The sequence below is a fragment of the Oryctolagus cuniculus genome, chromosome 19 (assembly GCF_964237555.1).
Source record: "Oryctolagus cuniculus chromosome 19, mOryCun1.1, whole genome shotgun sequence".
NCBI lineage: Eukaryota > Metazoa > Chordata > Mammalia > Lagomorpha > Leporidae > Oryctolagus > Oryctolagus cuniculus.
In genome coordinates, this window is record NC_091450.1 from 36,850,903 (window position 1) to 36,876,635 (window position 25,733).

General features: G+C 65.7%; 1 protein-coding gene across 4 annotated transcripts in view; it reads right to left on the reverse strand.

Moving 5' to 3' along the window:
* The window catches only part of MAD1L1 (mitotic arrest deficient 1 like 1), a 280,453-nt gene that overhangs the window by 49,188 nt on the left and 205,532 nt on the right, over nucleotides 1-25,733 (reverse strand). For all 4 annotated transcript variants that reach the window (XM_070064279.1, XM_070064278.1, XM_070064280.1 and 1 more), the window contains 2 exons: nucleotides 23,898-24,105; nucleotides 1,434-1,624 (listed from right to left, as the gene is read on the reverse strand). In XM_070064279.1, the coding sequence (XP_069920380.1) occupies nucleotides 1,434-1,624; nucleotides 23,898-24,105 (399 nt within the window). The remainder of the gene's footprint in view (nucleotides 1-1,433; nucleotides 1,625-23,897; nucleotides 24,106-25,733) is intronic.

Here is a 25,733-nt window from a genome sequence, read left to right on the forward strand (position 1 = left end):
ACCACGGCGTCCACGGTGCACTGAGCGCCTGGGAGCGACCACGGCGTCCACGGTGCACTGAGCCCCTGGGAGTGACCACGGCGTCCACAGTGCACTGAGCCCCTGGGAGCAAGCCTGAGTTGCACACATGTGTACACAATTACACAGGAGCGGAACTCCTTCCCAACAGCTCGTCTTCAGCGCTGCGTGTTTGGACACTCACTCACTCATTCAGAAGTTTGATTATCTCGGCAAAGTGTAAACGCATGGAGGTGACGGACAGGTCTGACCACCCCCAGACGGACGCTGTGTAGCCCCAGAGGCCAGAGATGCAGCTGAGGCCACGGAGGGGGAGAGCGGTGCCGATGGACAGCAGCGAGGGGAGGGCGGGCCATGAGGGCACACCAAGCGGGCAGTGCTTCCTTTGCTGGCCAGTTCTGCTTGGACACACAGGCCTCCCTGGGGATAGCTTCTCACAAGAATCAGAGCAGGTTCTCAGTTTTTGTGCAGAGGTGACATGAGGTAGGCGGCACGTGGCCTACATGACCAGCCAGACCTCAGCAGTCCCAGCAGGGTGGGCCTCCATCTGTCCTGACTGCCACAGCCACGAACTGCACAACTCTGCCTGAGCAGTGTGTGCCACGCCGTGACCACGTGCCGCACCAGGACAAGCCACGCCAGGACCACATGCCACGTGGAGACACAGTACCACAGTACATTGGGGCCACGTGCCACGCCGAGGCCACAGCACCACCTTTGTGACTGGGGGGTAAGGTCACTGGGACAGTGAGGGACAGACTCGTTCACCCCAGATTTCCAGCTGCTGGACGTCTGTGCGGGGCCACCCCTTCCACACGCCCACGGCAGGAACATGTACCTTCTCTGGAAGGCTCTTTTCCCCAACTGTCCCAGCCCGCAAGCATGGAGGTTGCCCCCAACCCCGGCACAAGATGCGCCAGCCGTACCAGGTTGTGTTGCTCTGAGCCAGCGACAGGCCCCTGCTTGGGGAGCCCCGTCCCTGCCCCTCACAGACCTGCACTGTGCCCAGGGCTCTCCCAGGCGAGAAGTCCCTGCCCGCAGCCACGCCGTGCTGGGAACTCCCGCCAACACGGAAGTGCACGCTGCTCTGCTGCCACTGGCGCCCATTTCCTCCTCATCTCCATTCCTCACACTGAGCCCTGCCGAGGCCACTCGGAAGGTGCCTGGCTCACCCCTGCCTCCCCGCCAGTGCTGCTGCCTCTGGACAAACCACCCCATGCCCTGGCGCCCGACCTCCTCAGAGCCCAGGCAGCCGCAGGCAGAGGCCAGACAGACATACAGGGCGCGGGGGGTGGCAGCCCTTGCCTGGGGGTCCAGGGCTGAGCAGGCAGAGGCGGCCCGGAGCCCCCGCGCCCCCGCAGCAGGACGTGCTGGGGTTCAATCTCGCCCCCGGGGAAGGGGCTGCGGCGGCCTACCTTGAAGATGAGGCAGTCGGCCTTGCGCTCGGCGTACTGGGACGTCAGGCGGTACTGGTTCTCCGTGGTGATGTCGATCTGGTAGCCGGTGAGCGAGTAGCAGGCCTTGCGGAACTCCTGGATCTTGCTCTGGAAGACCTCCTTGAGCCGCTGGTTCTTCAGCTGGGCGCTCTCCGCCTGCTTGCGCAGCTCTGCGGGGGAGGGCGGGGGTCAGCTCACGGCTCACCAGGAACCCACGACCAGCCCAGCCTCTGCTGCCAGCCAAAGTAGGACCCTGGCAAGGTCCTGCCCTGCCCCTGGGTTACGTGAGGGGTCCCCTCCCGAGTGAGGCGTCCTGCTACCCAGATGGCCTACCGCAGCCCAGCCTGTCAGCAGAGGGGCCGCACGGCAGCCGTCCACCGTGGGCCACGGCCGCCTGGGCCTGCGGGCCACAGCCGGGAGCCCGTCGGTCAGGATGAGGGCTCCCAGCTCTGGCCGAGCTGAGGAATCAGACCACAAGGTCTAAAGGCTAACCGGCAGCTCTGACCCCACCGTCCTTCTGAGCGCCCCTCAGCTCACAGCGCCCCAGAGACGGAGCCCGCCGCAGGACAGAGGCCGAGGGCGGAAGGCCAGCGTCTCCGACAACTCCGAGAGCCCAGGTCTGCTTGGCTGTGACCTGCCGCCTCGCCCACAGCTCCGGCACCCTGCAGACACACCCAGCTTCCGTACAGACAGCCCCAGCTTGGAGGAGAACTTTCCTCCTGCTGCCCTTCGGAGCTGGACAAGAGCAGGCCCGGGCCCGCGGCAGGCCGGTGGCACCACCACGGCGCAGCTCTGAAACACGCGACAAGGAAGGCGGGGCCCAACAGGCAGAGGGCGTCCCACAGGGGCCATGGCCTCTCACAGGCGAGGGGCCCTGACCCCAGCCCGCCTGGCCGAGGGGCTGAGGGCGCCCTTGGGAAGCCGCGCACTCCGTCTGGAGCACAGCAGCGCTCCCGTTCTCAGCCCCCAGCCGCCACCCTCGCCGCTCAGGCCTTACGTAAACCCCGATGAATAATTCACACAGTGGCTGGGAGCCACTCAACGGAAGATGGGGCTCCTGCTGAAGCCGCCACTGCCTCCTCGCCCGTGAGAGCCGGCAGCCCAGGCTCAGACTGGACTCTGTGGCCCCAGACGCTGGGCACTGGGCGAGGCCCCTCTCCAGGGCCTGGAAGGCACTGCAGGCTGCTCCCACGCCTGGCCCACTGGCAACGGCGAGTGCAGATGGGGCCATGGCGCGGCCAACCCTGACAGGGTTTGCTGAGGGTCACGGCTTGGGCCTGAGGCCACTGTGCTGTGTGAGGGCAGTGCCAAGCCCCGGGCTAAAGCAGCCCATCTCCAGGAATCCCTCTGCCCCCAGTGCCACGCGGCTAGCCCAGCCCCATGTCCACGCTCCCTATGGAGGTTTCTGAGGTCCAGTCTCAGCCCAGCACTGCTCCCCATCACCTGCCTTTCCTGCCCGTGAGCCCCAAATTCCACCCACATTGGTCAGGGGAGCTGTGTGTTAACTGCTCAACCTCTATGTGGCCACTGCCGCCCCCCGCTGACACCATAGCCCTGCTCTACACCCTCCACCCCCACATGGCCACACTGTCCCCCCACCCCCAACTGGCACCACGGCCCTGCTCTGCACCCTCCACACCCCCACCCCCACATGGCCACACTGCTTCCCTTCCCCCGCACTGGCACCACAGCCCTGCTCTGCAGCCTCCACACCCCTTCAACCTCCGAGCGGACACACTGCCTCCCTGTCCCCCACCAGCACCACGGTCCTGCTCTGGCCTAGTGGCTTCAGCACCCCCAGGCTACCTGTCTCAGCCCAGGGCCCTGCCCAGCCGAGGGTGTGTGCAAGGCAAGGGAGGGCCCACTGGTAGGGGCTATGTCTGGGGGGGTTGGTCAGCTCTGCTCCCACCCCCCATATTAGCTCAACTCCCAGGGAAGCACACGGAACCATCTAGACACATAGCTGCAATGGCAAACAGGGCTGTCAGGGTGGGGTGGGGGCACTCGTGGGCAGAGAGCAGGGGTCAGGGTGGGGGCAGAGTAGGGGGGCACTCGTGCACGGCTGCCCACGGTGTTCGCACAGTCCAGATCCCAAGCACCTACTTTCTCGTTTTCTTTCCCACCGACGGCTCTCTGATGGGGGCGCCAGTCTTTGTGGACCAGGAGGCCGCCACGCTAATTCCTAGCCAGAGCTCGGACAAGACGTGCCGAGCATCCCCGATGGTCGCAGAGGAGGGAACCCAACCAGGGCTGTGCCCGGAGGCCTCCCCCGTGGCAGACGCCTGCGGGCCCCAGCAGGCACCGGGGCACTGGGCTGCTTGGGCCGGAGCTGAATTATTCATCTCTTGCAAACTTCTAAACTACTCCAGTTTTACATTTTAAAATATTTAATAATTGGGCATCAAATATTCATGTGACTTTATTAGCGACCACGGGCAGGCACGTGGCGGCTGTGGATGGCACGTCTGACATCCCAGGCGTGGCCACCAAAGGGCACAGGGAGGGCCCCTGGGGGCGGTGTGCTTGAGGCTGCGCCTGCCCAAGAGGGCAGCAGTGCCTTGCCCAGCTCTGCCTGTCCATGCCAAACCCAAACTCCAGTGGACGCAACCAAGGCACTGGACAGCGTGAGACCCCAGGGTGCCTGCGACGGCCGGGGCGCCTTCAAAGCCCCCTTGCAGACTGCTGCTCCCTGCACAGTGCCAGGTGGGACAGCCTTCCCAGACGGGGGCCCAGCGGCAGGTGGGTGGCATACCAGCACCCAGGAGCACCCAGGCTCCTGCTGGCCTAGGGGCACGCAGTCGCTTTGACTCTGCCAGTGCCAGAGGCCCTGGGAGCCTGGGTTCCCCTGCTGGGCCGGAAATTGCACGTTGTAAGCCGGAGAGGAGGTGCCTGGCCTGGAATTAGATGCAGATGAGCAGCCGCGTGCCCGCCGCCGGGGAAGTGCCGCGTGGCTTTCAAACAGGGCATCTCTGTGTGATTACCGGCTCACGCCAGCAAGCGGCCTGTCACCGTGCAGACATCTAAAAAGACACCAGCAATTACAGCCCCATATGACAGGGCGGGAGCGTCCCGGGTGGCAGGCGGGGGCTGGGATCACACTTGCAGGAGGGCGCCTTCCCCTCCTCCACCCCACAGCCCCCAGCGCTGGCTCACAGGGCGGAGGAGGAGGGCCGTGGCCCCTGCCTAGGACGGGAGGAAGGCTCGCCGCCAGCCGCCGCATGTCCCACGAACCTGTCGGGTTCCTGCGGATTCACAGCCCGCCCTGGACACCGGGTGCACTCAGGGGACGTGGGGGCCTCCTGGCGGCCACAGCTTGGCGTGAATGTGTGCCTTCCACCACGGTGAACTTCTGGGCCGAGCCCGACGTGGACACCCCCACACGCCTTCCTTCTGGACTTGCTGACCAGCCCACAAGGCTGTGCCTGGTCTGGGACTTGCTGACCAGCCCACATGCCTGTGCAGGGTCCGGGACTTGCTGACCAGCCCACACGGCTGTGCCCAGTCCAGGACTTCCTGGCCAGCCCACACGGCTGTGCCCGGTCCGTGCCTGACAGGAGCGTGTGCCTGCCCAGAGTGGCAGCCTGCGCATGGTGGCCCCCCCTCTGAATCAAGGGCTGGGCTGAACCCACCCAGTCCACACTGGCACACAGGCCTTGGGCACGAGAGCACCAGGCGGGGACCCTTCCTCCCGACTGGGCCAGTCTGGGATGGCAGTCAGGTGCCGGCGGCTCCAGCTGACCCCACCACGGATGGGCAGTGAGGTGCCAGGGGTGGGGGCCGTGGCACTGTCCCTGAGGGCGAGCACTGACCACGTGTTATGGTGGCGTTTACGCCTCCTCCCAACCTGGCCGAGTGGACAAGGGGCAGGTGTCTGACCCAGCGAGGCCAGCTTGAGCTGGACAGGAAGTGGGTGGTGTCTCGGCCCAAGATACACGGAACACATCAGCTTCCGTGTCGTGAGACTGGGCTGGGACACTGGCAGGTGGCGGCCGCGCAGCAGGGCAGGTGCAGGCTCAGGTGAGGCAGGGCAAGCACAGCACAGAGGAGGCGCGGGGGGGGGGGGCAGCAGCTGTGCCAGGAAGATGCGACCCGGAGCCCAGGGCCCCGCGGCTGCTGCCCTGCTCCCAGGAGTCTCGGCGCCACTCCCGGCCACGGCGCTCACACTGCCAGGGGCTCTGAGCCGGGCATGTGGTGCAGGTGGGACCACCCAAGGTCCCTCCTGGGCCACGTCCACCCTCTGACCACAGGCCTCTGGGAGGGGGTGTGATTCTTGGGCCAGATGAGCAAAGGGGTCTCGGGACCCCAAGAGACGCCCTTTGTCCAGGCTGGGGTCACCCTTGCTGGAGGAAGCCACGTGCTGCAGCCACAGGGAGGTGATGGAGCATCCGTGGCGCACCCCGGGCTGCCCAGCGCGGGGTGTCCACAGGAGCACACACCTCAGCCTCTGGGGACGGCAGTGAGGGTCAGCGGTGTCCCCCAAACCTGACCCCTGCACGTCCCACAGAGGACACCTCGGAACCCCCAACACATGCAGCCCCCGTGACAAAGTGCCCGAGGTCCAGAGCACTGCTGGTGCGGGCAGACGCCGAGTCAGACAGCGGAGAGAAAGGAAGAGGAAGAAGGTTCTGGAAGGAGCGGGCAGAGGAACAGGGCAGGCAGGGAGGCCATCGGGAGCCGCGTGCCGTGCAGGGACAGAGAAACTGGCTGTGTCCTCGGGGACCCTTCCCTGATTCTGCCACAAACGAGCCCGTCTGACACTCAGCAGGCGTACGGCAGAACCACGCCAGATTCTGCTTTGTGACCACCTGGCCGCTCTGAGTGACACCAGCCGCTGGGGGTCTCGGGCAGAAGACCCACCCCAGCCCAGCCACCGCTCCTCACAGCAGAGGGGACCATGCAGGTGGCCCGGGCTAAGAAGCCAGAGATGGAGGCCTCCTGAACCCCCTGAGTAGCCTCGGGGCGACCCCAGGAACTGTGCAGTGCAGGGGGCAGGAGTCGGGGTGACCTGGGATGTGCCGATTCTGGCTGTGAGGCAGGACGGATGGTGAGAGGGGAGCACCCGAGCTCCTGGCACGGCCTACGGTTTGCTACAGTGGAGGCGGGAAGGGGGCGGGGCGTGAGCAGAGCCAGGGCCCGGATCCCGCTCTCCTGCCCTCCGTGGAGACCCAACATGGGGCAGCCCCAGGCCAGCGGCTTCAGTGTTGGAGTGGGCAACGTGCCCAGTCTCATCCCCAGCTAGGAGCACACAGTAGGGACAACCAGATAAAGACCCTGCCCCAACCGGGGGAACAGCACCAGTGATAGGGCAGACGTGCCACAGAGGGAGACAGTGGAGCAGGGGACAGGAAAACAGGACGTGGCTCGCCGGGCAGGGACAGTGGTGGGCTTGAGGGAAGCAGGGAATGAGGCGGTGGCAGGGATGGAGGGCTGCGGGGTGGGGCATGTGCAAAGGTCCTGGGGTGGGGAGCAGAGCACAGAGGGCAGGGGGGACCGGCAGAACCCAAGTGTCACACGGGGAGGGAGCCGAGGCTGCCCGTGGTCGGCTCCCCGTCCTACCAGAAGGACGCGTGCATTCTCAGCAGTGCGTGGTGTTGCTAGAGACGGAAGACAGAAGTTCCACCAGAATTCACCCCTCACCTGCCTTCCCCAGAGGGGTGGAACAGCTCGGCGGGAGGCGGGTCCTCCAGGCAGCGGACACGCAGGGGGCAGCCACAGACCCGCACTGCTTGACACCAGGCACAAAACGCGAGGAGGACCAGAATGGAGACAGAGAAACTTCTGGAAAGACTACCGGGGCCCATGATGCTGGGGAAAGGACGAAGGAGCAGCCGCGGGAGGAAGATTGATGAAGCCGACTTCGGCAAAATTAAAGATGCCGCTTATCAAATGAAAGCATTAAGAAAATGATTAGAAGACAAACAGCCCAATTAAGAGCTGGGCAGAGATTTAAGGAGGCATTTTGCTGAAGAGACGGGTACGGCAAACATGCAATGGAAAGGTGCCTCCTGTCATCTGTCACGGGGGAGACGCAGTTCAGACAGAACCCTGCGGGGCCCATGCCCGGCCACGGGGGCCTGCGTTCCAACCCGCCCCCGTCACCCTGTGGGGCCCACGCCCAGCCACGGGGGCCTGCGTTCCAACCCGACCCCATCACCCTGCGGGGCCCCACGCCCGGCCATGGGGGCCTGCGTTCCAACCCGACTCCTCACCCAGGTGGTCCATGCCTGGCCACGGGGGCCTGCATTCCAACCCGACCCCGTCACCCTGCAGGGCCCACGCCCGGCCACGGGGGCCTGCGTTCCAACCCGCCCCCGTCACCCTGCGGGGCCCATGCCCGGCCACGGGGGCCCGTGTTCCAACCCGACCCCGTCACCCTGCAGGGCCCAGGCCCGGCCACGGGGGCCCACGTTCCAACCCAACACCATCACCCTGCGGGGCCCACGCCTGGCCACGGGGGCCAGCGTTCCAACCCGACCCCATCTCCCTGGCCATCCACACCTGGCCACGGGGGCCTACATTCTAACCTGACCCTATCACCCAGGTGGTCCATGCCCGGCCATGGGGGCCTGCGTTCCAATCTGACCCCATCATCCTGGCCATCCACGCCCAGCCACAGGGGCCTGCATTCCAACCCAACCCCATAGCCCTGGCCGTCCACACCAGGCCACGGGGTCCTGTGTTCCAACCTGACCTCATCACCCAGGTGGTCCACGCCTGGCCACGGGTCCCTGTGTTCCAGCCTTCACGACAGCACACCAGTCCATCAGTGGATGGCCAACAGAGCACGGCCCTTCACCTAGCAGTGGGGCCTCACCTAGTTATGCGGACACCCAGACAGGAGGCAGCGCAAAGGCCGACGTGTGACCCGACACCCTGTGGAGGCAGCGCTCGGGAAGGCCAAGCAGCAGGCGGAGCCCACGGGGCGTGGGCACGAGGCCCTCCCGCAACCCCTGAACCACACACAGCCGACAGCGGGCACCTTTACAACTTACTTTCGCTTGAAGGGCAGAGACGGAGACCTTGCTGCTACAGTGCACACCCGCTCGCCCTCTAGGGCTGCGGCTGGGCCAGAACCAAGCTGGGAGCTCGGAACGACTCAGGCCTCCCGCGCGGGCAGCAGGGGCCTGACCCTGAGCCTCCCCGGCTGTGTGTCAGCAGGAAGCTGGGGCTGGGACTGCCGCCGGGACTCAAACCCAACCTCCAACACGGGGTGTGGGCGTCGAAGCGGCTTCTTAGCTGCACCAAACGCCCGGCCCGGGAGTTCGGTTTTGAATGCAGTGACCCCATGACGCCAACGCCCCGGTGGGCGTGCCAAGCACAGCTGGACAGCGGGACACCGAGGGCAGGGGCTGACGGAAGGTGCCCTGGCCAGGCCCTCACACCGCCTAAGCTCTCCCCATGGGCTCCGCCCCTTTGGGTGCTGCGGCTTCTGGCAGGGCCCCTGCCTCCCGGCTGCTCCGGCACAGGACGGTGGCCGTGTGCCCGCCCGGGCTGGGGGACCCAGGACAGCCATTGGCACAACGTCGCACGACACTGTCAGGAAGAGGAGGGAGCAGAGCGGTGGGGCTGTGGGCAGGCTACTGCAGCACGCTCTGGACACAGACCCTGTGAGGGTCACAGCCGCTGGCCTCAGCTGAGGGGGATTCCCAGTGAAACACCAGGCTCCGAGTTAGAAGTCTCAGGTGACAGAACAGTGAGGGGTTGGGGGAGGGCCTCCTGGGGCTGGGCAGTGGGGGACACGTGGTGGGGGGAGGGCTCCTCCTGGGGCTGGGCAGTGGGGGACGCGTGGTGGGGGAGGGCTCCTCCTGGGGCTGGGCAGTGGGGGACACGTGGTGGGGGAGGGCTCCTCCTGGGGCTGGGCAGTGGGGGACACGTGGTGGGGGAGGGCTCCTCCTGGGGCTGGGCAGTGGGGGACACGTGGTGGGGGGAGGGCCTCCTGGGGCTGGGCAGTGGGGGACACGTGGTGGGGGGAGGGCTCCTCCTGGGGCTGGGCAGTGGGGGACGCGTGGTGGGGGAGGGCTCCTCCTGGGGCTGGGCAGTGGGGGACACGTGGTGGGGGGAGGGCCTCCTGGGGCTGGGCAGTGGGGGACGCGTGGTGGGGGGAGGGCCTCCTCGGGCTGGGCAGTGGGGGACACGTGGTGGGGGGAGGGGCTCCTCCTGGGGCTGGGCAGTGGGGGACACCTGGTGGGGGGAGGGCCTCCTGGGGCTGGGCAGTAGGGGACACGTGGCGGGAGGGCCTCCTGGGGCTGGGCAGTGGGGGACACGTGGCGGGAGGGCTCCTCCTCAGGCTGGGCAGTGGGGGACACATGGCGGGAGGGCTCCTCCTCGGGCTGGGGCAGCGAGGGGACATGTGGCGGGAGGTAGGGGGCTGGGCTGGGCTGGGGCTGAGGGGCCTGGGCTTTCCCTCCGAGGCAATCTGGTGGCACCAAGAGCTTGGCCCATCTCTGGTTCCCAAGGATGGCTGAGTCTGCTATGCCCTGAAAGGTGCATGGCTGGGCCCCAGGGCAGCAGGGGGTAGGCTGGTGGCCACTGTGGGCCATGGCCCTATGCTGCGTCCCACCCTACCCTGCACGCGGAACAGCAGAGCCCAGCAGATGCAGGGGTGTCCCTGTACCCCCAATTCTGGGCCCTGTCACCTCTCAGTCTTGCCCCTGTCCCTCGCCCACTCTACAGCAGCATCCCCCATGGTGGGGCTGGGGAGGCCCACGCGGCCGAGAGGCATAACCAGGCTGTGCCTGACCCACCGTGCCCCACAGTGCCCCCTGCTGCTGGGCAGGGGCAGGGACCGTGCGAGACAGCACCGCCCGGCTGCAGCCGCCCTGCCTGTGTCGCCTCTGCTGGTTCCCACCGGAGCCTCAGGAAGCAGTTCCAGAATCACCGCCAGGACCCAAACGACCCCAAGTGCACCCCAAGCACTTTTTCTCAATACCAACAACAACCGCGTCTCAGAGGACGGCCTGAGGGGTCCACCCCGGGCACTGCAGTGCAGCCAAGTCCAGAGCGTCTGTCCAGGCAGCCAGGGAGGGCGGCAGGAGGCCTGCAAACCCAGTGCGGAGCCGCCAGGGCCTCTGCCAGTCCAGGCACACCTAGCGGATGGGCGGCCTCCAGCACGTGACAGAACAAACTTCACAGGCAGAGAGTGCGCGCGCCCAGCCTGGGCCCACCAGGGGCTGCTGGGGCTGGGGCGGCTCCCGGCTCTGACGCGTGGCTGGAGGGGTGCTCAGCCTGCCCTGGCCCTGGCCCCCTCGGGTTCTGGAGATGTGGGGCCCACGTGCACAGGGGCCTGGGTCTTCTTGGGAGCTTGCCCTGGACCCTCACCACTGCTCAGAGCCTGGGCTTGCAGCCCTGTCCACGCCCAGGGAAGCTGGAGCTGGGGGGAGGGCGCTGCCCAGGCCACGCAGTCCCACCCATGCTGCAGTTCAGCGCAGGGCGTGGGCCAAGGGCAGCCTGGACTTCTGGGGTCTTCTCCCCCTTCCGTGAGCACAGGCCCCGGCTTGGCTGCTGAAGGCAGACCCGCAGGCCCAGGCCCGCCCTTGTTCACAGCACTGCTGACTGCAGGCTGGGACCTGCGGGAACAGGCTCTGCCCGTGTGCCCAGCCCAGCCCCCACCAGGCGTGCCGCTGAGCAGGTGCAGGCCACGGGGATTCCCTGCGAACGCCCGGGGCGACTCTGTACCGAGGGAGGAAGAGCCTCCGGGTGCTGCACCCGCCCGCCCCGGGACCCCACTCGGCTGCACACAAGGGAACAGCCAGGGCTCCCGGACAGTGCAGGGCGGCCCCGGGAGAGGGTGGCGGTCACTGGCGAGAGTCCCCCCGCATCTCCGAGACGAGACGTGCTCCTCACTCTCCAGCCCTGCCTCCGACCAGCGCCTGCAGCTCCCGCCTGTCGCCGTCTGCCTGGGCCGTTCCGTCTCCTGCTCGTTGGCTCAGAGCTTTAGCACGATACGCCCGGATCCCGTCGCGTGCTCTGACTGCGTCTGTGGCCTGGACCACGTGGCTTCTCTGAGGAGCCGTGGATGCGCCCGTAGGCTCGCTGACCGTGTCCTGGGATGAAGACCCCCAGGCTGGCTCGGGGCTTGCGTCTCCTTTCCCAGCCTTGTCGCTGGCACCGGTGCTCAGCGCTCCGAGAGTCTGGCAGAGTTGGCCCCTGAGCCATCTGGGCCTGGAGATGCTGTCTTGGGAGCTGACCACGGGCAGCGTGTACGTCCAGGACCCCGGCTGCCCTGCCGTGTGCTGTGCAAGCCCCGTAGCTGGGCGAGGCTGCAGGAGTGCTGCTGCTGCATCTCTGAGCTTGGACCCCTCCCCGCCCCACAGCTGCACCTGGCGGCGAGCAGGGAGGCAGACCGGGGCCGACAGAAGCCCTGGCCCTGGCCGAGAACCAGCGGCGGAAATACCGTGTCCTTCCGTTCGCCGTCTTCTGTGCCCGGCTCTCAGGCTCTCTGTGGAGGTGCAGTTGCAGCTGCACGGACGCCTGAGAGGCCACGGGGCTCCTCGCCAGCACTGAGGGCAGTCCCGCTGCTTTTCTTTGTGACCACGGCTGGCACCAGCCACAGGACTGCTGCAGCTGTGGGGGCTGTGGCTCCGCAGGGCCAGCCCCAGATCTGTGGCTTGAGATCACCAGGAGCCCTTGGTGACCTGGGACATGCTGGGAAGATCACGGGGAGTTCTGGAGGGCTCCTCTGAGCCAGGCCCATGGAGCTCTGAGAACCGGACTACAGGGCCAGACCCCTGCCCAGAGCCGAGCTGGTCTGTGGACAGCGCAGCGTCAGATGACCTGAGAAGCAGAGCTAGGGCCACCAGGCTCTCTGCCGACGCGTGCCCATGCCGGCAGACACTAGCACTCCTCACAGAGCTGGCAAAGGCCTGGACGGTGGCAACGCGGCATCCCGGCCCCAGGAGGTGGCCCGGGGGACGGCACCCTGAGCCAGGACAGCACAGGGCACTGGAGGCTCCAGGAGGCCCTGCCTTCAGCTGTGACCCCTGCAGCTGCCGAGAGCTGGCCAGCAAGGATGTGGGCGTGGCCTTCCCTGCCTCTCACTCCCAACACACAAACACCACTACGCCAGACGAGGAATGAACCTGCCCCTCAGAGCCCCAGGGCAGTGCCCATGCCCACAGCACGAGTGGGAAAGGACCCCAGAGCTGGCACGGGCAGCCTCCAGCCGTGAGGGCAAGAGGACGGAACCGGAGGGAATCCGTGGCTGCGGAGACTCCAGGAAAACCACCCAAGGACGGTGTTCTGGGAGCGGCGACCCCCACAGGGAGCCGTGCACGCTACGGGAGCGTGCAGTGAGGCAGAGCAGAGCTCCACACGGCCTGGCAGGCAACAAGAACGCGGATGCTTCAGGCAGCTTCTGCGCCACGCTGAGAGCACGGGGGCGGGCGGGGCGGGCAGCGCCTGGCACGCGGCAGCTGTCAGAAGATACAGCCAAACGAAACGCTGAAGAATCTCACATCATCAGAAAACAGGCAGCGAAGAGGAAACGGGAACGAGAGACAGGAGACACAGCAAACCAAACACAAGACAGCAGACTGAACGCACCCCGGGCCGACGCGGCCGAGCGAGCGCACTGGTGCTCGGGCACACTCCCCAGACCGGTGCTCGGGCACACTCCCCAGACCGGTGCTCGGGCCCACCCCCAGGCCGGTGCTCGGGCCCACCCCCAGGCCGGTGCTCAGGCACACCCCCAGGCCGGTGCTCGGGCACACCCCCAGGCCGGTGCTCGGGCACACCCCCAGGCCGGTGCTCGGGCACACCCCCAGGCCGACGCAGCCGAGCGAGCGCACCGGTGCTTGGGCACACCAGCGTCCTGAGATGCTTGTCTTGTAAGGAAATAGGTACCTCCACGTAACGGAATAAACAAGAAACCAAGAACAGAAAGTTACCCGAAAGTCCAGCAAGGACTCCGAGAGGGAGAGACGCACTTCGGGCAGGGGTAGACGACTGAGGTGTCCCCCAGAGCACCCGGCTCCAGCACCTGCTAACGTGCACCCCGAGAGGGGGCGGCGACGGCTCCAACATGGGCACATCCCTGCCATCCACGGACAGCCTGGCTGAGTTCCCAGTCAGCTCCCAGCTCCAGCCTGGCCCAGTCCGAGCTGCTGTGGGCATTTGGAGAGTGAGGCAGTGGATGGAAGTGCTCTCTCTGTCCCTGTCTCCCTCGGATATGTAGAAGTCAAAAGAAAATAACTACAAAGACACGCTTCTCGGAAGGCACGGGTCCTGGTGGACATGGCAAGCTAGGTACCTCCTGCTGGAGCGCAGGGCCTGGCTCTGGCCACTCACAGTGGACCAGCCAACTGGCGCATAGGCCTGCAGAGTCGTCTCGTGGTGGGTGGGCAGAGGCACGGGGAGATGTGACAGCACTGACAGGCTCCACCTTGGCAGCCTGAGCACCGCTCGACACTGTCCCGCCAGGAGTGCAGCTTCTGACGCACAGGTTTGTGGGGGCAAACCACAGACCACAGGCCATGTCCAGACGTCAGGCCACGCCCAAACCACAGACCACAGGCCACATTCAATCATGGTCTACAGACCACAGGCAACATTCAGACCATAGACCATGTTCAAATCACAGACCACATTCAGACCACAGACTACAGACCACAGACTACATTCAAACCAAGGCCACATTCAGACCACAGACTACATTCAAACCACAGGCCACATTCAGGCCACACGCCTGAATTGAAACCACAGACCACAGACCTGAATTCAAACCATGGACCACAGACCACAGACCCACGTGGAAGCCACTGGCCACCTTCAATGTGGACTGAGAATACTTTGAACTGAACCATGCGCAAAGACAACATCCCAGCGTCTGTGCAGTGCAGCTAAAGCAGCGCTCAGAGGAAAACGTGCAGCAGTAACTGCCTGCGTTAGAAATCCATACAGATCTCCAATCTGCAATCAGGCAGAAGGGAGGAAATAAAAGAACAGAAATTAACACAACTGGACAGAGAAGGGAAACCCTCAGTGGAAGCACAGCCCAGGTTTCGAAGACGGCCCAGCTGAGAAGGCTGAGCAGAGCCGTGCAGCCCTTGCCGGCCGGCAGCACACACAGCCCTCGGCCCTAAGTCTGGCAGGTGTGAGACGATGGGCCAGTTTCTCAAACAGAGCCTGCCCCAAATCCACCGAGAGCAGACGTGGCCGCTCTTCCCGTGAGTCCCGGACCTGCCACGGGCAGTCCCAGATCCGATGCTGACGCCAGCCAATTCTACTCTGCTCACGTCACTCTTCGAGCCAACACAAAAACCAGACCAGCGCCGTGTGGGGAAGCTGCAGGCCACGGTGAGCACAGCAGAGGCGCTGCTGACAGACGCCGGTGAGCGGAATCTGGGACACACGGCCAGACTACACTGCTCCAAGGGGGTTCGTCCCACAGACACAGGGCAATCGTCATGCCACCTCTGCAGCCACGCCGGCAGCCAGAGGAGGACACGTGAGGCCGCCGTCACACAGCCCGCAGCTCACACATCACAGCCCCACCACGAGCTGCGAACAGGGAACTGCTGCTCCTGGCTACAAATGGCACGCGTGTCGCCTGCTCCGGGGAGGGGCAGATGGCCGGGCTGCCCCCTCCCGGCACTAGCCCCACCACCCAGGAAATGAAACCCATGGCTTCAGGGTCCAGCGGGGTGCACGAGACAACTCCCACTCACAGAGGCCTGCGCTGCAGAGACCTAGAACACACAAACCCAACAGCCCCTCCCAGGATGCCGCGTGCATGGTCTCTGCACAGAGATCCGCCATGTTCCTATATCCGAGCAACGAGCGAGCGGAAACTGCAAACACAGGCGTTTATAAAATCCCCAAACGCCAGGTCTAAAAACCCCAACAAAACAGGAGTATTTCTAAGCAAACATGCAGTGGTGTGCACGTGCCATCGCCGAATGCCGAGGAAATAAACCCAGGAAAACCTAAGTAAGCGCCGGGGCAGGAAGACCGAGCCCCACCAAGGCGTGAGTTCCGCCCAAGCGCACTCAGACTTAATGGAACGCCTACGAAGAGCTCCGCGGGGTTCTGTCGATAAACAGGCTGAACCCAGCGCTTAGGCAGACAGACGGGAAGACCGGAGCAGCCAGAACCATCCTGCAAGGCAGTGGAATCGCGCGAGGGCCTTGTGACCCACTCCAGAGGTGGCGAGCGGCTGGCGCGGGGGCAGACACTCGGGGCCGCGGGACACATGTAGCTCGTGGTCGAGGGATTGCCGAGCAAGGTGCAGAGCCAGGGGAAGGCAGGTGCCTTCACAGCGAAGGAGCAACAGGGCAGCCATGTGGACAACAAAGCAACAAGGCCACGCCTACCTCACCCTGTGCCAAGATGACCCGAAACACACCACAGCGGCCAGGTTACACGCTGGGCAGAAAACACCAGGAGCGGATCCTTCGGCCCGGGGGTAGGTCACGCATTCTGAGATGTGACCCCCACGCGAGGGATGGCTGCCAGAGCGGGCCACGTGGGATGGCACCGTGCCGAGACAGAGCCCCCACCTGACACTGACCACGTGAGAGTGGCCCAGTGAGGCAGCGGGGGCTGAGGTGCCGCTGCGTGCCGAGCACGAGGACGGCACGCAGCACGGCAGGTGGCACAGGCGTGCAGCCAGCCAGGGATAGCAGCGCGCCAGTCCTGCACGGTTAACCCCAGCAATCCCAGGCCAAGTATTCATCCTAGAGACACCAACTGGCCCCTGGCCCCGGCACGTCCTTGGCATCTGGTGACCTAGGGCCTGCAGTGCTTCCTAGGCCTACGCCCACCGGGCCTGCGTGTGGCTCTGCCCTCGTGCCACCGCTGGCTGCTGCACCCTTCACCTCCAGGCGGGAGAGATGCTGTGCCCTGTGCCCGGCGCCAGCCTCCCTGCCTGGCCGGGCCCCAGCTGCTCGCTCTCGCGGAGGGCGGTGAAAGCGTTCTCCGTGCCGCTGGCTGCACAAGGGCCGTTCCTCAGCACGGCACAGGCAGGGCGGGTCCCCGGGCAGGCCCACCTCCCTCAGCCCTCAGCCCCCTGCCAGCCTGTCTCCCCTGTGCTGCGCTGACAGCACACCCAGGGGGCCCCCGGGGACTTGGTTGTGACCCGAGGCTGCTCTGGTTGGAGCAGGAAGTGACCGCCACTGCCCAGTCCGGGGCACTGCAGAGCCCTGCGGCCACCCTCTCTGCAGAGCTGGGCTGCTTCCAGGACCCAGCTCAGCACCTGCTGGGAAGCCCGGGTGGCCAGTGCCGGCAGGCAGGGCCTCCATCTGTGGCCTGGGGCCAGCCGGGACTGCCTCCTTCACACTCCCATGACCTCAGCTCGGCCCTGGACAGCTCCCTCACCAGCCCCTTCTCCTTGCAGCTCCCTGTTCTGGGGGTCTCCTACAAGCCCCTCGTTCCCCTCAATCAAGGCCCTGCTGGAATCCATGGCGACTGCCCCTCCCTCCAGGAGGCCGGGGGAGGGGCAAGGCCATGGCAAGACCAGCACGCAGAGGCAGACACGCCTGGCTCGGGAGGGATTTCACGGGCACCTGTGGAGGCCTCACAGCTCTGCAGTGGCTGCCCTGGCGCCAGCCTGAGTCCTGCAGCGTGCCCAGGGCACTGCAGCGGCCGCCTCCTCTACATGGGAACACAGGGGGTAGCTGGGGGCCACACATGCCCCTGTCACCTGAGCGGCACCATCACGGCCCACACATTAGCCCTGCTCCGGGTGTCTGCCACCGAGCCGCAGCCCTGGCCGACAGACAGCTCCACCTGTCCTCACAGAGCAGACTCCAAGGCCAGCACAGCCCAAGAGCAGACTCTAGGTTGGTCTGGAGCAAAGGCCCAGGGACAAGGCAGAGAAAGCCCTTGGCGGGGCTGGTGCTGTGGCTCAGTAGGTTAAACCTCTGCCCCGCAGCCCCGGCATCCCACACCGGCACCAGTTTGAGTACTGGCTGCTCCACTTCCAATCCAGCTCCCTGCTCATGCGCCTGGGAAAGCAGTGGATGATGGCCAGAGTCCTTGGGCCCCTGCACCCACGTGGGAGACCCGGATGAAGCTCCTGGCTTTGGCGTGGTCCAGCCTCAGTCACCACGGCCATTTGGGAACCAGCAGATGGAAGATCTCTCTGTCTCTCCTGCTAACTCTTTCAAATAAATGAATACATAAATAAATCTTCTAAAAAAGAAAAGAAAAAGCCGTCAGAATCTGCTGAGCCGGCCCCAAGCCAGGCCCCCAGAAGTGTCTTCCCCGACCAGGGCAGAGCAGGGAGGGGTCCAGGGAAGGGCCACTGCCCCCTTCCCCACCCCAGAGCCCTCTGGGCTCAGCTGTGACAAATGTGATCACCTTCAATGTGCTGCTCTAACAAGATTAGATGATTTTAATATTAATGCATTACCTGATTAAACGGTAATTATTAATCTCTCCAGGCTAGGCTGGATACAGCAGGGGGCCGCTCGAGGAGCTGAGAGACAGCAGGGGTGGCTGGGGTGCAGGCCTCCTCCAGAGCCTTGGAGCGGGACACGGAAGAAACTGGAAAATCCACGCTCCTGCCTGACGCTCAGAGCGGACGCGGAGGCCGGGGCTGCACCTCACCCTCCTGCTCCTCACGGCCCCTGGCTCTCCAACCAGGAAGAGCCTGTCTACTGACCGGGGGTCCACGCCGAGACCTGGGAACGTTCACTGGGGGTGGGGACAGGGCATCCAGACTCAGGCTGCTGCCCACTGGCCCGCCGGCCCAAGATGCTCTCAACACCCAGGTAGCCACATTCTCCCAAACTCGGGGTGACCGGGACAACCAAACCAGGGAGGTGCCCTGGGCTCCTGGGCCGAGAGCAGGCTGGTACGCCACCCCCGGCTGTGCTGAGTGTGGCCCAAGGACAGCTGGCACAGACAGCCTGGTCATGCCAGGGCAGGCCTTGGGCGTCCACAGCACTCCACGTCACCCCGGCTCCAGAGCAGCTGCAGCAGGCCCTGGGGCTCACTACGGGGGAGCCCCCTGGGGGGGACCAGCCCCACCTCCCCTGACAGCTGCTCTAGAGTGACGGCCACATCCAGCAGGTGGAAGGTCAAGGACCGAGGTGCCTATCCACCCTCCAAACTTTCCACCTGCCCCGTCTGCCAGGCCGGAAGTACAGCGAGATCTGTTGGCTGCGACCCTGGACAGGGGAGCCCTCAACCCCTGCAGGGGAGGGATGGCAGACACCTCTCGGGCCAGGGCCTGAGGGAGCATTCTCTGGGTAAACCCGGGGAGGGGGCGTGCAGTGCAGGTCCAGAGAGAACACCAGAGTGAGGAGCCTGCGAGGAAGAGGGGGGCTTGTCCCACACCCCATGTTCACAGAGCCCCCAAGTCCCAGGCTCCTTCCCAGGATCCCGGAGAAGCCGGGGGGCTGGCCTTGCTCTCTGGCCATGGCTGTCACAGGGGAGGAGGCAGGCGCTGGAGAGCTGGCCCCTGCCTGGGGCTGGCACTGCCCGTGGGCCAATGGCCACGATCCAGCTGGGAAAGTGGCCACTGTGTGTGCCGATCGGGGGCCCCGGGGCCCTGCTGCTGTAACGTCCAGCCCCGCTCTGGGGCTTCCATGGCGTGGCAGGAATGGCCTCCTGCCTCAGGCTCTACAGGCACCCATGGGGACACCATGGCCCCAGGGCTGTGCTGGCTGCTCCCAGCAACAGCCACCTACATAGTGACAGTGGGAGAACGACCCAGTAGGTAGGCAGGTCCCTGGGGCCATGGCCCCTGGAGCCTTATCCTCCACGATGTGCCTCTGGGGTTGCCAGAGACCCTGGTGAAGGCCCAGTGGAGGCCCAGACGTCTCTGATGGGGGAGGCCAAAGGTGACCCTGTTCCCAGGCTCTGCAGCCTCGGTGTGGGGGCCCCGGGAGGCCAGGAGGGCTCGCTGGTCACAGCCGTGTGATGACAGCAAGCTTGGCGAGCCAGGGACGAGCGGGTCTCCGCAGCAGCTGGCACTTGGTCTACACGTCAGACGTGCTACTGCCATCTGTGCCTGCGACAAGGAGCCCACAGGGCCTGGACGCCCCAACACGCTCCCCGGGGAGGGAGGCTGCTCTGGGGCTGTGGGCAGTGAGCACGCCTGGCCTGGGCCACGGCCAGACCTTCCCTGCGAGCCTGCTGCTCCAGCTGTACACACACAGCACCAGTGGGCGGCTGCCGTGCAGACAGCGACACACGGAGACGTCCTCGGGGCCCATCTCCAGCTGAGACGGCCAGGACGGACCTGAGCCAACCAGCAGCACCCCACTGGGCCTCGCCCAGACGTCCCCTGCCGCAGTGGCGGCTCAGACACTGTGCGCCCTCCTGCTCCCACCTGGTCAGCAGCCAGGCTGCCCTTGCGGGGACACTGGGAGAGTCCACACGGCCTCAGCCCTGGGCTTCTGCTTGCCAGGCTTCTGGGCGTGACCCGGCTCTGCTCTTCTGCACCCAAAATCACGCACATGGCGTTCTCCCACAGCCCCCCTCCCTCACACGGCGTCTCTCAGTCCCCCTCCCTCACGCGGCGTCTCTCGGTCCCCCTCCCTCACGCGGTGTCTCTCAGTCCCCCTCCCTCATGCGGTGTCTCTCAGTCCCCCTCCCTCACGCGGTGTCTCTCAGTCCCCCTCCCTCACACGGCGTCTCTCGGTCCCCCTCCCTCACACGGCGTATCTCGGTCCCCCTCCCTCACGCGGCGTCTCTCGGTCCCCCTCCCTCACGCGGCGTCTCTTGGTCCCCCTCCCTCACGCGGCGTCTCTCAGTCCCCCTCCCTCACGCGGTGTCTTGCTCAGTCCTCCTTACAAGTCTTCTGTAGTGCATGGAGACTCGAGACCTGAGTTTGCAGCCAGCGGGGGAGGCTCCTGTCCAGGCCTGGGATGCACCTGCCCTGTCTATAGGTGCCCAGAGCCTTTAGCTGCTGCGGCACGACACACGGCCCTGGTAGCCCACCCCCCTGAGGCGGAGTGCCTGCCTCCTGTGCCCCACACCTTTTTCTGGGCTTCACCTCGTGCGACTGGAGCACACCCTGCACTTGTTTCTCAAGCAAGGCAGGTGAAGGTTTTCAGACCCTGTGCACGTGGACACGTACCTCACTCCCCACCCATACTTCCCGTGGTGAGAACCACAGAGTCTCGGTCCTCGCCTCCAGCACTCTGCACGGGGTGCTCAGCCCTCTGGCCCTGACCCTCTGACAAGCGACCGCTGTTCCCTCTGCAAGTGTCCACGGTTTCCTTTGTCTCCATGATGGGCCCCTGCACCCACGTGGGAGACCAGGATGAAGCTCCTGGCTTCAGCCTGGCCCAGCCCCGGCCATCACGGCTACTTGGAGAGTAAACCAGCGAATGGAACACCTCCCAAGCTCTGACTTTGCATACAAGTAAATCTCTTTTTGTTTCGTAAAGAGTCACTGCTCCGAGAGGGTAGAGCTCCGGTGTTCGGGTTGTGGCTCTCATTTTCCCAGGGCATCGGCAGCTGCACACCACACACAGTGCAGTGGGAGCGGGGCTGGGGCTGGGGCCCTTGATCGGAGCCTCCACCTCCCCACACACCTGCTGCCAGGGGCCCGCCCCAGTGCCACCTGCTGCCAGCTCCTGGCCTGCTGGCCGTCACGCGGCATCCATCAGATGGGCTGCTCTCTTCCTGCCTGCTTGGTCACCTGACCACTTGTCTGCCTGCACTCTGCCGCAAACACCAGAGCTCACATCTCTCTGTGGGTTTCAGCACTAAGGAACTCAAGACAAGAACCAGGCCCCTGTACTGCATCTCGGGGCCCCAGGAAGGGAGACACAGTGGACACAGGAGTCCTGCTGGCCACCTGGGCCTGGGCACCCCGGGTGTGCCTCGTGCCCACCCCCAGCTCCAGCTGAGCTCCTGCTCCCACTCAGCCCCCGGTCTGCTAGGCAACACTGGGCCCCTCCCACCCGGTGTGCCTGGATACACCTCTTCTGAGTCCTGCCTGCTGTGCCTTGACCACCGGCATAGCTGGCCCAGAGCACAAGAGAGCCCAAGACAGATCAAGCCCGGGGCCCGGAGCCCGGAGCCCGGCACCAGAGAGAAGTGACTGGGGAGCCAACGCGATCGCTAAGACGACACCGGGAGACTGGAGAGTCCTCTCAGTTAGAAGATGCACCCAGCACGCCCAGGCTCTCCAAGCACACAGCAGAGCAGGCAGGGCAGGCTCAGTGGGGAGAGGACAGGGCTTGGGCCTCTGTGCCCACCGCAGCCTGGCTGGGAGCGGGAGGACCCCCAGAACCACGTGGAGACCAGGCAGCTGCCACCGTGCAAGGGCGGCTTCCCCTCCCCCGCACTAGGAGGGCAGAACACCTGTGGCCAAAGCCCACTCCCGGGCCAGCAGGGGACTGTGCACTTGAGGCCAGCTGTACTGCTGAGTCTGGGCTGCCCTCAGAACCCCTGAGCCCACGCGGCTGCCTGCATGGCTGGTCAGGCCGACATGAGAGGACTCTCCCAGCTGCCGGGGAGCAGAAGACCCGGCACGGCCTGGTGCTAATGTGGCCGTGTTGCTGGGCGGCGTGGGGGACAGGGCGGGTCCTTGGTCCTTGGGTCCCTGGGGACGAGGGAGGTGGCTGGGGTGGAGGGAGCTCTGCTCAGGGCCTGGCCTTGTCACATAGCTAATGTGCCGGGGTGTTTGCATCCACAGAAAGCAGGATGGGGTTAATGGGCCAGTGTCAGGTCCACTTAGAGGGCCCCAACATTGATTCTGAACGCGTATGAGGGCCATGTGGGCGTCAGGTGTGCATGGCTCCAAAGCTGGGTGACCGGAGAACACCCTGGCAGGTGCGGACCCCGTGGAGCTTCATGGTGCCTGGGTCACCGCTGACCCCATGGCCATGCCTGGACCCTGGTCTCACAAAGGACCCTGGCACACCAGAGGCCCTGCCAGAAGAGGCCACTGAGGCTGGGGCCACAGGCCACCCTGCTGATGGCTACAGGAGTCCAGGAAGACTGAGGCGCACGTGCTGAGCGTGACTGTGCCAGCGGCCTAGGCAAAGCACCTGCCACAGTACGGCCACGGCGCGTTTGACAGTGGAGATGGCAAAGCCGTGGTGGCCACAATTGCCAGCGAAAGTGTGGCTGATGCTCCAAACCCAGGCCTGTGCCTCAGAGGCCTCCTGTGCACCAGGCACCGCCCCCAGGCCTCACGCCGTCTTATCTCACACGGCTGCAGACCCTGGCTCTAGGAGACCTCGTCTTCAGGTGTCCCAGGGGAGGGCGATGGGAGGGAGGTGACAAGGAGACAGCGTGGGGACAACCGATACACCAGGATTCTGCACCGTGGCAGGGATTCCGACAACAGTGACGCCCCTGCCCCAGGAACGGCGCCTATAGCCCCTGCCCCGAGGAACGGCGCCTACAGCCCCTGCCCCAGGAACGGCGCCTATAGCCCCTGCCCCAGGAACGGCGCCTACAGCCCCTGCCCCAGGAACGGTACCTACAGCCCCTGCCCCAGGAACGGCGCCTACAGCCCCTGCCCCAGGAATGGCGCCTACAGCCCCTGCCCCAGGAACGGTACCTACAGCCCCTGCCCCAGGAACGGTACCTACAGCCCCTGCCCCAGGAACGGTACCTACAGCCCCTGCCCCAGGAACGGCACCTACAGCCCCTGCCCCAGGAACGGCGCCTACAGCCCCTGCCCCAGGAACGGCGCCTACAGCCCCTGCCCCAGGAATGGCACCTACAGCCCCTGCCCCAGGAACGGCGCCTACAGCCCCTGCCCCAGGAACGGCGCCTACAGCCCCTGCCCCAGGAATGGCACCTACAGCCCCTGCCCCAGGAACGGCGCCTACAGCCCCTGCCCCAGGAACGGCGCCTACAGCCCGTGCCCTGAGGAACGGCGCCTACAGCCCCTGCCCCAGCCTTCCTCCCCACAAGTGGCTGGGCAGGGCAACCAGAGTGGGCCCCAGACACGTAGGGTGGAGGCACAGCAGGGCCACGCTCCCGGCTGCTGTGGAGGCCTAGACAGGAGGCAGGGCCCAGAGGCTTCCCAAGGTGCCCTGTGGGGCAGTGCAGGGCAGAGCCTGGAGGTCCCTGCTTTGGCATTCATGGAGCTGTGTTTTCTGCAGCTGCAGAGGCTTGGAAAGACCCCGGCTGTCACTCCACACTGCGGTGACAAGCTCAAGTCCCCAAGGCCGTCCCTGATCTCCAGACCTGGGAGGCCGGATGAGAACACCGGCTTCCTGGCCGAGCAGGCTCGTGCTTGGACGGGTGATGGATGGACCTGTCTCCAGAGCACTGCAGGGCCCGTGGGCAAGCACTGAGCAGCACTAAGTGGCCATGGTGGGGGGCAGCACCCGCCCCCATCGCCCACACGGCCCACTGGAAACTGCGCCTGTGGCCGTGGAGCAGGAGAGTCCCAGGTGCCCAATGGCCGGGCTGCGAAGGGGAGGGCAGGCCCTGGGGCTGTGGCCTTGCTGTCCCCATGAAGGACGACAGTTGGGAGACGTGGGGGTCCCGGCTGCCCAGGCATACGAGGGGTGGGGCGGGGCCTACCTGCCACCTCCTTGGACGACGGCACGCTGGCAGCAGCCTCCAGGTCGGCAGGGATGGGGCCTCCCCTCTCCAGGGCACGCACCAGCCCCCGCAGCCGCTCGCACTCCGCCTGCAGCTGCTCCTGGTCCTCGAGCAGGCGCTGCCTGGCCGCGCGGGCGGGGTTCTGGCTCAGGTGCAGCACCTTGGTCCTGCTCTGGTCGTAGTCGCCCTGCGGGAGCAGGAACACAACCCGGGTCAGCGCGGCCGACGGCCACACCCGCGCAGCTCTGTGCCGGGAATGTGATCCTGCCGGGCAGGGGAGGTGGGGTGCAGCCAGTCACCTGCCCTGCAGCCCCTCGTGGGGACGTGTGGCTTACTGAGACCCACTCCCCTGTGTGGGTGCTCTGAGGGCAGGGGGACACACAGACCTGTGGGCATCCGTCACCCACAGCACCCTGCTCAGTCTTCAACACCAAACCATGGCACACCACGTCTTCCTGCGGGAGCCCCCCCACCCCCCGCCACAGCGACTCCTCTCCCTACCCCAGGGCCCAGCTCCACATCGGAGCTCCTGTGTTCAAGTTCCGGCTCCAGCTTCCTGCAGCCATGGCTCAAGCACTGGGGTCCCTGCCACCCCCGTGGGAGACTGGGACTTTGTGACTCATCCCTTCACCCTGGCCCCGTGCCGGCTGCTGTGGGTGCTGGGGAGTGGGTGGGAGTCCCATCACTCAAACAAATAAACACGGAGAAGATGAAAACCCCGTGCTCTCACCCCACTGAGCAGGGGCAAACACGGAGTCCAGGCCAGAGCACACGGGCCAGGGGAGCCGCTGCACCAGCTGCGGAGCCGCCCCTCCCAGGGGCAAGCAAGCAGGCACACCTCAGGGCCTGGCTGACCTCAGGCAGGAATAGCAAGGGGCCGCACTCCAGGGAAGGGAGGAGCAAAGGCCCCAAAGCCCCTGCGGGCTCCTTCAGACACTCCCACAGGTCAGCCCTGACCAGCCCAGGGTGGCAGCTCCGCCACTCTAAGAGCTCAGAGACCCGAGGACCCACCCCCTCTGCTCTAGCTCCTCCCCTCTGCCCCCAGATCCCTCCTCTCCCACCCAGTCCCTGGGAAGTGGCACCCTCCGTTCTGGCCAGCACTGCTGATTACGTGGGACAGCTGAGCCTGGGGAACCTCTGCCCTCGCTGTAGGTGGCTGTCCCCCGAGCCCAGTGCCAGCATGCACCTGCCAGCCACCGGAACCCCGGTGTGTGTCCCAGCCAGGCAGGGAACAGCTGCAAGGTCGCACTCCCGGGTACTGCCCAGTCATTCTCAAGTAAGCTGCCAGCCCTGAAGCGCCCAGCAAGAGGCCAGCGCGAGTCTAGAGTGACCTGCAGGAGTGGCTGTGGCTCCTGGGCCAGGAGGGAGCCCCGCCCCCCGCCCCAGGGGAAAGGGGGCTGGCGGGAGGCAGGGCACAGCTCTCTTTGCTGAGAGCACGCAAACACCCTGGGGCTGCGGCCGGGGTCCAACAGTGCGGGAAGACAAGCGGCAGCGAGCTCCTGCAGCCCCAGCAGGCCCCGCGCCCCCTGCAGGGGCAGCAGTGACAAGTGGGGTGAGGGCTCACCTCCCTATCGCCCCTTCCACACACTCAGAGGGGCAGCGAGGTTCCTGTCCCCCAGGACAAGTGGCCAACGCCCCGTGGCTTGAGCGCTGCCGGCGCTGATCTTGCTGGGGCCGCTGGCTGCCTCTTCCTCCCCCAGGACCCAGTGCTGCTGACCGCTCGAGACAGAGGCCTTGAGCAGGGCCACACAAGGATGTCTGCAGATGACCAGGGCTGCTCAGAGGCCGCGTGTCCCAGGTGGCTGGTGAGCGGGC